Source organism: Pan troglodytes, chromosome 18, assembly GCF_028858775.2.
Source record: "Pan troglodytes isolate AG18354 chromosome 18, NHGRI_mPanTro3-v2.0_pri, whole genome shotgun sequence".
Taxonomy (NCBI): Eukaryota; Metazoa; Chordata; class Mammalia; order Primates; family Hominidae; genus Pan; species Pan troglodytes.
In genome coordinates, this window is record NC_072416.2 from 18,477,551 (window position 1) to 18,489,586 (window position 12,036).

At 50.2% G+C, this 12,036-nt stretch overlaps 1 protein-coding gene across 29 annotated transcripts in view; it reads left to right on the forward strand.

The window, feature by feature from the left end:
* Positions 1-12,036, forward strand: part of ABCC1 (ATP binding cassette subfamily C member 1) — a 187,263-nt gene that overhangs the window by 58,735 nt on the left and 116,492 nt on the right. For all 29 annotated transcript variants that reach the window (XM_063796774.1, XM_054668955.2, XM_016929507.4 and 26 more), the window contains 2 exons: positions 1,898-2,035; positions 3,910-4,035. In XM_063796774.1, coding sequence (XP_063652844.1) covers positions 1,898-2,035; positions 3,910-4,035 — 264 coding nt within the window. The remainder of the gene's footprint in view (positions 1-1,897; positions 2,036-3,909; positions 4,036-12,036) is intronic.

The window sequence follows — 12,036 nt, forward strand, 5'->3', positions numbered from 1 at the left end:
CTGAAGTGGTGGGATTGCAGGCATGAGCCACCATACGTGGTCAGCTGTTTCTGACTTGAGTAGGTCATCCTCCCTTAACACTCCTTGTTCCTGGTCTTTTTTTTTTTCCTTTGAGGCAGAGTTTCGCTCTTTTTTCCCAGGCGCGATGGCGTGATCTTGGCTCACTGCAACCTCTGCCTCCCGGGTTCAAGTGATTCTCCTGCCTCAGCTTCCCCAATAACTGGGATTACAGGCACGCGCCACCACACCTGGCTAATTTTTGTATTTTTAGTAGAGACGGGGTTTCACCATGTTGGCCAGGCTGGTCTCAAACTCCTGGCCTCAGGTGATCCACGTGCCTCGGCCTCCCAAAGTGCTGGTATTACAGGCATGAGCCACTGTGCCTGGCCGTTCCTGGTCTTTTGATCATTCATTTATGCCTCTGTCACCGTGGGGGAAACGGGGGTGATAGTCTGAGGGTTGGGGCTTTTGACTCCTCAGGGGACTCTGAGCTGGGCTGGCCAAGAGGTGAACTGGCCTATGAGATCCTCAGCCTCTCTTTATCCACCTGAGATCTCTGGGATGGAATGGAGGACCAGCTCAGCTGTGAATGGCGTCAGAAACATTCTGACTATATCCCAGGGAACCAGGATATGCAGGCACTGGGAATATGGGACAGGATGCAGCCAGCACGTTTTTTTTTTTTTTTTCTTTGAGATAGCGTCTCACTCTGTCGCCCAGGCTGGAATGCAGTGGCGTGATCTCAGCTCAGTGTAGCCTCCGCCTCCCAGGTTCAAGTGATTCTCCTGCCTCAGCTTCCCAGCTAGCTGTGACTAAAGGCGCACGCCACCACGCCTGGCTAATTTTTGTATTTTTAGAAGAGATAGGGTTTCACCATGTTGGCCAGGCTGGTCTCAAACTCCTGACCTGCCCGCCTTGGCCTCCCAAAGTGCTGGGATTACAGGCATGAGCCACTGCGCCCGGCTGATTTTTTTTTTTTTTTATCCCTACTCTGTATCAAGCGTTGGAGACACAACCATATAGTCTAGCTGTGCAGACAGACATTAAACAAATGATTCCTCAAAAGGCACAAAGTGTTTAAATGTCTGCAGAGTGCTGTGTGAGGGTGAAGATAGGGGAGCTTGGTTTGGTCTGGGGCATAGCCAGGCTTCTCCGAGGGAGGGATGGTGGAGCTGAAGCCTGAGAATGAGCAAGTTGTTAAAAAGCTTAAGGGGCTGAGGGCAGAGGACCAGCTGGGGAGAAAAGCACATGTAAAGTCCTGGGGGTCACAGGGAAAACTTGAGAGTTGTGTGTGGCTGGAGCAGAGATGGCCGAGGCGGAGAGCAGGGGCGATGGGGCAGAGGCTGACCCCGGGAACACTGAGCATCAGGGCAAGTGGGTTTTGTTTTCTGTACTGGGTACTCTGCCTGTTCTTTAAAATAAAGTTTTATTGGCATGAAGTCATGTCCATTCATTTACATCTTGTCTATGGCCACTTTCACACTGTCGTGGCAAAGCTGAGTAGTTTTGATATAGTCTATGGCCCATGAAGTCCAAAATATTTATTACGTGGTCCATTAAGAAATAGTGTGGCTGGGAGCAGTGGCTCACACCTGTAATCCCAGCACCTTGGGAGGCCAAGGCAAGTGGATCACCTGAGGTCAGGAGTTTGAGACCAGCCTGGCCAACGTGGTGAAACCCTGTCTTTACTAAAAATACAAAAATTAGCTGGGCATGGTGGCGGGCACCTGTAGTCCCAGCTACTTGGGAAGCTGAGGCAGGAGAATCACTTGAACCTGGGAGGCGGAGGTTGCAAGTGAGCTGAGATTGTGCCACTGTGCTCCAGCCTGGGCGACAAGAGTGAAACTCTGTCTCAAAAAAAAACCCAACAACTCCTGTCTTGTGCTTCTCTCCTCAGCTGCTTGCTACCTTTTTAATTCAGCTGGAGAGGAGGAAGGGAGTTCAGTCTTCAGGGATCATGCTCACTTTCTGGCTGGTAGCCCTAGTGTGTGCCCTCGCCATCCTGAGATCCAAAATTATGACAGCCTTAAAAGAGGTAAGTGGCAGTCTCCTTCCTCATCTTCCTTCAGTGGACCCGGGGGGAGAGATGCTGGGTCCCTCTGGCTTGTGTAGAAGTCATGCGTTGCCATGGGAACCAGGGGATGGGTACCACATGCAGCTAGCTTCTCCCTCGGTGACTTCCCTACCCCACCAAATCCTCACTAAGTCAGCCCCAGCCTTTTTTCTAGCACCTCCTTTCCCCAGGGCCTGATTTGTCTGTGTTGCTCCAAGGGGCTCCCATGGGACCTCCAAGGGCAGGAGCTGTGGGCCGATGCCAGGCTGGCCCCATCAGCAGGAAACAGCAAGACAGGCGGCTCCAAATTTTGCCAGGCTGGGATGGAGCCGAGCCGGGAAAGGTGTTTGCAGAGTGACTGTTCCCCTGGGGGACCCTAGGCTTGTCCTCACGTTACCTTTGTCCCATCAGTTGCTGCTCTGGCTGGGGAAGTTGTTTACATTGGCTGCCGTGTGCTGCTGCTAGGAATTTTGAGGAGTGTGCACTTTTTTTTTTTGCTGTTGTTGTTGAGGCGGAGTCTCGCTCTGTCGCCAGGCTGGAGTGCAGTGGCACGATCCATGCTCACTGTAACTTCTACCTCCTATGTTCAAGCGATTCTCCTGCCTCAGCCTCCCGAGTAGCTGGGACCACAGGCACGCGCCACCATGCCCAGCTAATTTTTGTATTTTTAGTAGAGACGGGGTTTCACCATGTTGGCCAGGATGGTCTCGATCACTTGACCTCGTGATCCACCTGCCTCGGCCTCCCAAAGTGTTGGGATTGCAGGTGTGAGCCACCACGCCTGACCTGGAGTGTGTGCTTTTGGAATAACCTGCTGTTCCTGCCATCTTGGAGCTAATCAGAGACTGGCATGAGGCAAAGGAAGGAAAAGAAGCTGAACATTTGACTATTGGTTGCCTACATATTATTATGAGTGATAGCAGCTGATGCTGATTGAGTTCATGTTTTCAAAGTGCCTTGCAGGGGACTGTGTATGTGTCACGAATAATGTGCCTGACCTCTTGCAGTGACTTGGACAGAATTTCTCAGCCTCAGCACTAATCGATATTTTGGACTGGAGACTCTTTGGTTGTAGGGGCTGTCCTGTGCTTTGTAGACATTTAGGGGCGTCCCTGGCTTCCCCTGACTGGGTGCCATAACACTCCCAAGTTACGACAAAGATGATGTCCCCAGACACTGCCAGATGTTTCCTGGGAGGCAGAATCACCCCTGGTTAAGAACCACTGGTGGTTTATAGGTGGGGAATCTGAGGCACAGAAAGGTTAAATAAGTTGACAAGATCCCACAGCCAGTGTGAGAGAGCCAGGCCTTGATACAGCTCTGTTTCACTCCCAAGCCCTGTCTTCCTCCCATCAGGCAGCGGTGAGCAGTGAGACTACCCGTGATGGAGCCGGCTTTCTGCCATTACGTCCCGGGGGGAGCTGGGAGCCCCTGGGGAGCCTGCGATGTCCCTGTGGCTGAGTGGGTTTCTGCCACCTGCTCTCAGAATGTGATCTTCTTTGTTTTTTTTTTTTTTGGTTTTTTTTTTTTTTGAGATGGAGTTTTGCTCTGTCACACAGGCTGGAATGCAGTGGCGTGATCTCGGCTCACTGCAGCCTCCGCCTCCTGGGTTCAAGTGATTCTCCTGTCTCAGCCTCCCGAGTAGCTGGGATTACAGTTGCCCGCCACCACGTCTGGCCAATTTTTGTATTTTTAGTAGAGACGGGGTTTCACCATGTTGACCAGGATGGTCTCCAACTCTTGACCTCAGGTGTTCCGCCTGTCTCGGCCTCCAGAAGTGCTAGGATTACAGGTGTGAGCCACCACACCCAGCCCCAGAATGTGATCTTTTTCTTCCTTCCTTCCCCACCATGCAGGATGCCCAGGTGGACCTGTTTCGTGACATCACTTTCTACGTCTACTTTTCCCTCTTACTCATTCAGCTCGTCTTGTCCTGTTTCTCAGATCGCTCACCCCTGTTCTCGGAAACCATCCACGACCCTGTAAGTGTGATCACAGACAAGTGTGTGTGCGTGTGTGTGTGTGAGAGAGATGCGTGACACAGTACCAGCTAACATTTCTTAGATCCATCCAGGATCTCGTTCCAGCCTCCCTCAACCCCTGATACAGGGAATATCATCCCACCTACTTTACAGATGGAAAAACTGAGGCTTAGATGTGGCTGGGGGAGCTGAAGGAGAGAATCTGCTTTGTCGTTGATGAACTGCTGTCTTGCAGGCCTGTAGGTTTCTCACTTGGCATGGTGATTTTGGAAAATGTGGGCAGATAATTACAAATCAGGTATTTTTTATGAATTCTAGCTGTCCAGATGTTCTGGAAAAGTAAAGTTCTGACAGATTAGGCCTATAATCCTACAGGGCAGAGCTGAGGAGTTGCTGGAGTCCCCGGCACTCCCTATTGTATTATACTGGCATGCTTTCCTCACTTGTGGCAAATGCCTGGCCCCTGAGTGATTTGAGTTTGAGACCCTTGGTCTATTTTGTCAGTTTCAGAGAAATTCTGTAAATATGGAAACTTATCAGTGAGGAGTGTAGAGATGGTCACCGTTTCTGCTAGTAGAACAAAAGGGAACACTTTATTAATTTCCCTGAATTCTTTTCTTCTTTTTTTTGAGACAGGGTTTTGCTCTGTTGCCTAGGCTGGAGTGCAGTGGTGTGATCTCGGCTCACTGTAGTCTTGACCTCCTGGGCTCAAGCAATCTTCCTACCTCAGCTTTCTGAGTAGCTGGAATTACAGGCACACACCACCATGCCTGGCTAATTTTTTTTTCTTTCTTCAACTTTTATTTTAAGTTCCAGGGTATAGGTACAGGATGTGCAAGTTCGTTACATGGGTAGATGTGTGCCATGGTGATTTGCTGCACAGATCAACCCATCATCTAGGAATCAAGCCCAGGATCCATTAGCTGTTCCTCCTGATGTTCTCCCTACACCTGCTCCCCAACTTGGCTTACTTTTAATTAATTAATAATTAAAGATGGGGAGATGGTCTCAAACCCCTGGGTTCAAGCGATCCTCTTGCCTTGGCCTCTCAAAGTGCTGGGATTACAGGTGTGAGTCACCACGCCTGGCCTATTCTTTATTTTTTTAAATAGAGATGGGATCTTGCTGTGTTGCCCAGGCTCATGTGCAGCTTTTGATAAGAGAGATCTGGGAAGGCCTGCCCAGAAAACTGCATGTGAGCGGAGACCTAGAGGGGTGAGGTAGTGGGTGGAGCAAACACCTAGAGGAAGAGTGTTCCAGGCAGAGGGGAACAAGTACAAGGGCCCTGGGGTGGGGAGGTGTGGAGAGAACAGCAAGAAAAGCCAGCACAGCAGGAGAAGGCTAAGAGACAGTGGGTGCCTGAGAGGTGGGACAGCCCCCTTGTGAGCCAGATGAGCTGTTTGGGTTTTATTGTGAGTATGGCAGGGAAGCCTTGGAGCACCTATTTGATGCTGATTCATGGCTAGTCAGCTGGTAATGGGCAAATTGCAGTGGGAGAACTTTTCACCTCTGTGGTTCTGTTGGGTTTGGCCTAAACCTCTGTGAGGGGCAGAGGCTCACCTTGTGGGTGACGAAAGGGCTTGGTGGGCATCAGTATGGAGGAGGAGGTTGATGATAACTAAGAGATTTTAGAAACCTATGTCCCAGGCCGGGCGTGGTGGCTCACACCTGTAATCCCAGCACTTTGGGAAGCTGAGGCAGGCAGATCAGTTGAGTTCAGGAGTTCGAGACCAGCCCAGCCAACATGGTGAAATGCCATCTCTGCTAAAAATACAAAAATTAGCCAGGCATGGTGGTGCATGCTTGTAATCCCAGCTAGTCGGGAGGCTGAGGCAGGAGAATCTCTTGACCCTGGGAGGCGGAGGTTGCAGTGAGCAGAGATCACACCACTGCACTCCAACCTGGGTGACAGAATGAGACTCTGTCTCAAAAAAAGAAAAAAATGCATGTCCCAGTGTATGTTCTGAGGAGTCCCGTGTTGGTATTTCCTTGCCCAAAGAGGAGCTGGGTTGGAGAAATGAGCAAGTGCACACGTCTGTGTATGTATTCCTGTGCATCTGTGTGTACGTGTGCATATGCATGCATGTGCATGCTTGTGTGTCTCGGTAGTCATAGGCATGTATATGCGTGTATGTGCTTATATGTGAATGTGTGCTTGTGAGTGTGTTTATGTTCATGTATGTGTGTGTTTGAATATGTGTGTGTGTGTCTTTGTGTTGTGCGTGCTTGCATATGTATAAAGTTCACAAAGGCAATGGTGACTCATGCCTGTAATCCCAGCACTTTGAAAGGCCAAGGCTAGAGAATCGCTTGAGCCCAGGGGTCACCCCATTTTGGATCCCTGGCTGGCGCCTGACACAGAAGAGAGGGGCTCATGAGTCAGTGGCTGTTGTATGTATTGCGTATCAGTGTGTGTAAGTGTGTGGCAGCCGAGTGTCCCTGTTTGTCAAATGTTGGGCTATTCTTTTTTGTCTTTTGTTTGTTTGTTTTTTTTTTTTAGACAGATTCTTGCTCTTGTTGCCCAGGCTAGAGTGCAGTGGCATGATCTCGGCCCACTGCAACCCCGCCTCCTGGGTTCAAGCGATTCTTCTGCTTCAGCCTCCTGAGTAGCTGGGATTACAGGCACCCATCACCATGCTCGACTAATTTTTGCATTTTTAGTAGAGACGGGGCTTCACCATCTTGGCCCGGCTGGTCTTGAACTCCTGACCTCAAGTGATCCACCCGCCTTGGCCTCCCAAAGTGTTGGGATTACAGGTGTGAGCCACCGTGTCTGGCCGAGCCATTCTTTAGAACTGGGATTTATACAAAACAAGTCACACCTCAACTGGGTGGCTGCAGACCTTGGATTGCTCAGGGTAAACAGAGTCTGGTTAGGGCTGTCTGGCTGGCGTGGGGATCACCCGACCCATCAAGCTTCCTCTGGGAGCCTGGGAAGAGCTCTCTTGCCATGGATGGTTCTGGAAGCTTTTTGAAGGAGGGACTTTCTTGATTTCTGATCTCCCTTGGGAATCTGGATAAATTACCTTTCACTTCTCCCCTGGGCGTGTGTGTACCAGGGTGACTCACAGAGCTGACTTGGACCTTTTTTTGTGCTTTCTGCATTCCTGGCAACCTGGGCCTGGGATTTGCTCTGCCACCCTGGGTGACATGAAGCTTTCAGCTCTGGCGGCTAAAAGGCTGCACTGTTGTGGGGCTGGGACACCCTGACTCTTCTCGCCAGTCATTGTTTTCTGTTTCTGTCTCATCTCCCCCAGCTCGGCTCCTCCTGTGTCACTGCTGGTCTTCCAAGATGGTGGAAGACACTGTGGTTTGTCTCTTTGGAGTCTCACTCTGTTGCCAAGGCTGTAGTGCAGTGGCATGATCTTGGCTCTGCAGCCTCCGCCTCCCAGGTTCAAGCAATTCTCCTGCCTCAGCCTCCTGAGTAACTGGGACTACAGGCGCACACCACCATGCCTGGCTAGTTTTTGTATTTTTAGTAGAGATGGAGTTTCACCGTGTTGGCCAGGATGGTCTCGATCTCCTGACTTCAAGTGATCCGCCCACTTTGGCCTCCCAAAGTGCTGGGATTACAGGCTTGAGCCACCGTGCCCGGCTGTGGTCTGCCTCTTGTGCAGTGAGATCCAGCAGGGTGTCAAATGTGGGTGTGCAGGCTGCTGCATTTCTGACATTTGTGCACCTGTCCAGGAGAGAACACTTTGATTGGCTGACACTCTCTGTCCAGGAAGCCTGAACTTCCCTTTGGGTTCCTGTTCAGGAACCCCATGGGGTTGCCATTTACCTTTTTGCAGATTAGAGTTTAGACCAGGAGTTAGCCAGTAGCCCATGGGCCGAATCTGGCCTGCTGCCTGTTTTTGTAAATAAAGTTTTATTGGAACACAGCCACTCGCATTCATCACATAGTGTCTACAGGTGTCTGGAGCTGCAGCAGTGGAGTTGTGTAGTTGCTACAGAGACTGTAGCACCCACAAAGTCTAAGATACCTACCATCTGACCCTTTACAGAAGAAGTTTGTCCACCCCTGGTCTAAGCATTTCTTTAGCTCCGATGACTTTTTAGCTTCCTTTTTTGTCCCCTTTCCATTTTCAGGCATTCTTTCTTCCTATGCAAGGCAAGGACGGGAATCGACATTTATTAGATGCTTGCTGTGTACTGGCTAGCACTATGCTAAGTTCTTTATATGCATGTCTCACTTGACTCTCACAGCAGTCCTGGTGAACTTAGTACTATTTTTCTCATTTTACAGACAAACAATCGCAGACATAAGTGCCTTGCTTGACCTGAGTAGTAGAGCAGAGATTCGAACTCACGACTGGCTGTTGTGCACAATCATGTCACTTCTCTTGGTTGTAACTGCTGAATGGGAGGGTCTTGGCTAAATAATGGCTTTGTGTTAGGCTAGAGGCTTCACGTGGCGGTATCCACCTTGTAACCTCAGTGCCTAAGACACAGCCAGGCACACGGTGGGCCTGTAGTGGTAATTTATTGTTGTGTTATATGGGGAGGTGCTCAGTACATGTGGCACATACATTATGTCTTGCATAAGGGTGAAGTGTGCATGAGGCCTCACAGGACATCAGATTAAGCTGCTTCTCTGCCTTCATCCTGTTCAAGTATTACCAGCAAGAAAGAGGAAGGGGACTGATGTATGCACAGATGTTCTGAAGGCTGGGCATGGTGTCAAGAGCCTTATTTTTTTTTTTAAATGTTGCATTTTGGGGGGTTAAATATATGTAACCTAAGATTTGCCATTTTAACCATTTTAAGTGTGCAATTCAGTGATGCTAAGTGCTTTTAAAAATCTTGTTCAAGGCCAGGTGTGGTGGCTTACACCTATAAACCCAGCACTTTGGGAGGCCGAGGCAGGTAGATCACCCGAGATCAGGAGTTTGAGACCAGCCTGACCAACATGGTGAAATCCCATCTCTACTAAAAATACAAAAATTAGCTGGGCATGGTGTTGAGCACCTGTGATCCCTGCTATTTAGGAGGCAGAGGCGGGAGAATTGCTTGTACCCAGGAGGTGGAGGTTGCAGTGAGCTGAGATGGCTCCAGTCTGGGCAACAGACTGAGACCCTGTCTCAAACAAACAACGAACAAACAAACAAACAAACAAACAAAATAACCACATAACTACCTAGCAACATAGCCTAGCAATTGAGATGGGGGCAAGGAAGGGTAGGAACCAGGTCCTGTGAGAATCAGCTAGACTTGTGGCTTTGGGCTCGGTGCTCTTCCTTTGGGGACCTCAGCAGCCCTTTCTTGAAAATGGGTTGCAACTCGATTTGTTGTTGGCTTCACCTCCTCTCTCTGTCCCAGACCTGAGCCCTGTGATCTGGGGAGGAGGACAACGGGACAACCTGTTTGCTTGTCTTCCCATCACTCTCAGGGATTGAATCACAGTGGAGCCAGGAAGATGGGGAGAGTCCAGGCTTGCTGCTCTCCCATCCTCAGAGCAGCAGCAGGCCATCCATCACCTGTCGCCTGTCCTCAGAGTGATCAGCCAAGGCCTGGGGCGGCTGGGGTCAGGTCAGGCGGGGCCTGGGTGGGAGCTGGCAGGGCTGGCTCCTCCAGGCCACTTCGTGCTGAGTCACTGAGTCGGCCAATCCTCCCCAGCTGGCCCTGCTCCCACTCCATGACTCAGATGTCTATTCCAGCCCCGGCTGCTTGGTGGGGCTCCTCCCATCTGTCCTTCTGGCTCTGGGGCTGCCGAGGCTTTTGGGAGCCTGGGCAGGGCTGACCAAGACTGCCAGAGCTCCGGCCGGTCCCCAGTCTCCTGCCTTTTTTCTCATTGGCACTGAGTCTGTGGTTTAGGTTTGGGGGAGGAGGGTCTTGTAGATAAAGGGATCAAGGCCAAAGGAGATCATTTATTAGGTCCCAGCTGAAAGCAGAGGTCCTTGGACCAGTTGGAACGCTCGACATCCCCCGGAAGCTTGCTAGAAATGCTGGGTCTCAGGCCTCATCCCAGACCTACCAAGTCAAACTCATTTTAACAAGATCTCCAGGTGGTTCAGGGTTGCAAATCACTGGTTTGGAACATTCAGTGAAAGCTACTCAGCTCATTTGCAGTAAGAGGTATTTTTAGTCCTGTCTGTATAATATGTAATATTTTTCCCCCAGCATTTTACTATGAACATTTTTAAACCTACAGAAAAGTTGAAAGAATTCTACAGTGAGCAGTCATATAGTTGGTACCTAGAGCCACAGTTAACATTTTGCTAAACTTGCTTTGTCACATATCTGTCTGTCTAACCAGATAGCTAATCAGCCAGCCAACTGGCTACTTTTGTTTTGTTTTTTGTTTTTGAGATAGGGTCTCACTCTGTCTCGCAGACTAGAGTGCAGTGGTGCGATCATGGCTCACTGCAGCCTCCAACTCCTGGGCTCCAATGATCTTCCCACTTCTGCCTCCCAAGTAGCTTGGGCCCTACAGGTGCACACTACTGTGTTTGGCTAATTTTTTAATTTTTTGTAGGCATGAGGGCTCCTTATGTTGCCCAGTCTGGTCTTGAACTCCTGGCCTCAAGCCATCCTCCCACCTCAGCCTCCTAAAGTACTGGGATTACAGGCCTGAGCCACTGAACCTAGTTTTTTTGATATCTGAAACTTCCTTCAAAATATATTAGTATTCTTTCATGCACCCACTTCCAAGTAAATCATTAGCTAGAGTTTAAGATCTGTTTACAGTTCTGAGTTTTTTGCTTAAAATTTACATACAGTGAAATTGCTGATCTCAAGTTAGCATTTGATGAATCTTGGTAAAGGAATACTTTAAACCCCTGTCAAGATACAGAACACTGCAAGGACGCCAGGAAGTTCCCTTGTGCCCCTTCATGATCAGTCTCTGTCCCCACCCACCAAGGCCTGATCTTGGACCGTTGATTAAAGCGTTGAAACTCCATTTTCTTTCCACTTCTCCATCATGCTTTCAGTCATTTAATAATCAGGTGTTGTGCCAGGGGCTGAGCTAGAAAGAAACAGACCTTGACCACTGCCCTGGAGGAGAGATGGAAGGTGGGTGGCAGGCAGTTGAACCAACAACTGCAGGATGGACAGTGGCGGCTCTGAGGGAGGGAAGTGCTGGGAGTTGTGGGGGCTGGGAGAGTGGTCCCTGACTCAGCCTGGGGCTCCAGGGCTAGCATCCAGGGAGGAGAGGGGATGCTCAAGTCTAAGGAATGCGAGGCTCTGGCCAGGTGAATATGGTTGGAGGTGGTGGGGTGGGAGGGTGCTCCTGGTAGAGCAACTGGCATGTGCAAAGGTCCAGTTGAGGGAGCTTGTGGGTGGTGTTGGGAATCACTTGGAATTCGGCTTGGCTAGGCTGGGTGCAGTGGCTCCTGCCTGTAATCCCAGCGCTTTGGGAGGCCGAGGCAGGCAGATCACCTGAGACTAGGAGCTCAAGACCAGCCTGGCCAACGTGGTAAAACCCCATCTCTACTGAACATAAAAAAATTAGCTGGGTGTGGTGGTGCATGCCTGTAATCCCAGCTACTCGGGAGGCTCGGGCAGGAGAATTGCTTGAACCCGGGAGGCGGAGGTTGCAGTGCGCCAAGATCGCGCCACTGTACTCCAGTCTGGGCGACAGAGCAAGACTCCGTCTCAAAAGAAAGAAAGAAAAAAAGAATTCTGCTTGGCTAGATTGGAAGGGCTAGGATGTAAGTGAAAAGAGAGGCAAGAGTCAGGGAGCATCAGAGATCAAGGGTGCAATTATGTGTCACAATAAGGACTTGGAATTTTTTTTTGTTTGTTTTGAGTTGGAGTTTCACTCTGTCACCAAGGTTGGAGTGCGGTGGTGCCATCTCAGCTCACCGTGCCCTCCACCTCCGGGGCTCAAGCGATCCTCCCACCTCAGCCTCACAAGTAGCTGGGACCATAGTTGCGTGCCACCACGCCCAAGTAACTTTTTCTGTTTTTGGTGGAGATGAGGTTTCTGTATGTTACTCAGGCTGGTCTTGAACTCCTGAGCTCAAGTGATGCCCTGCCTTGGCCTCCCAAAATGCTAGG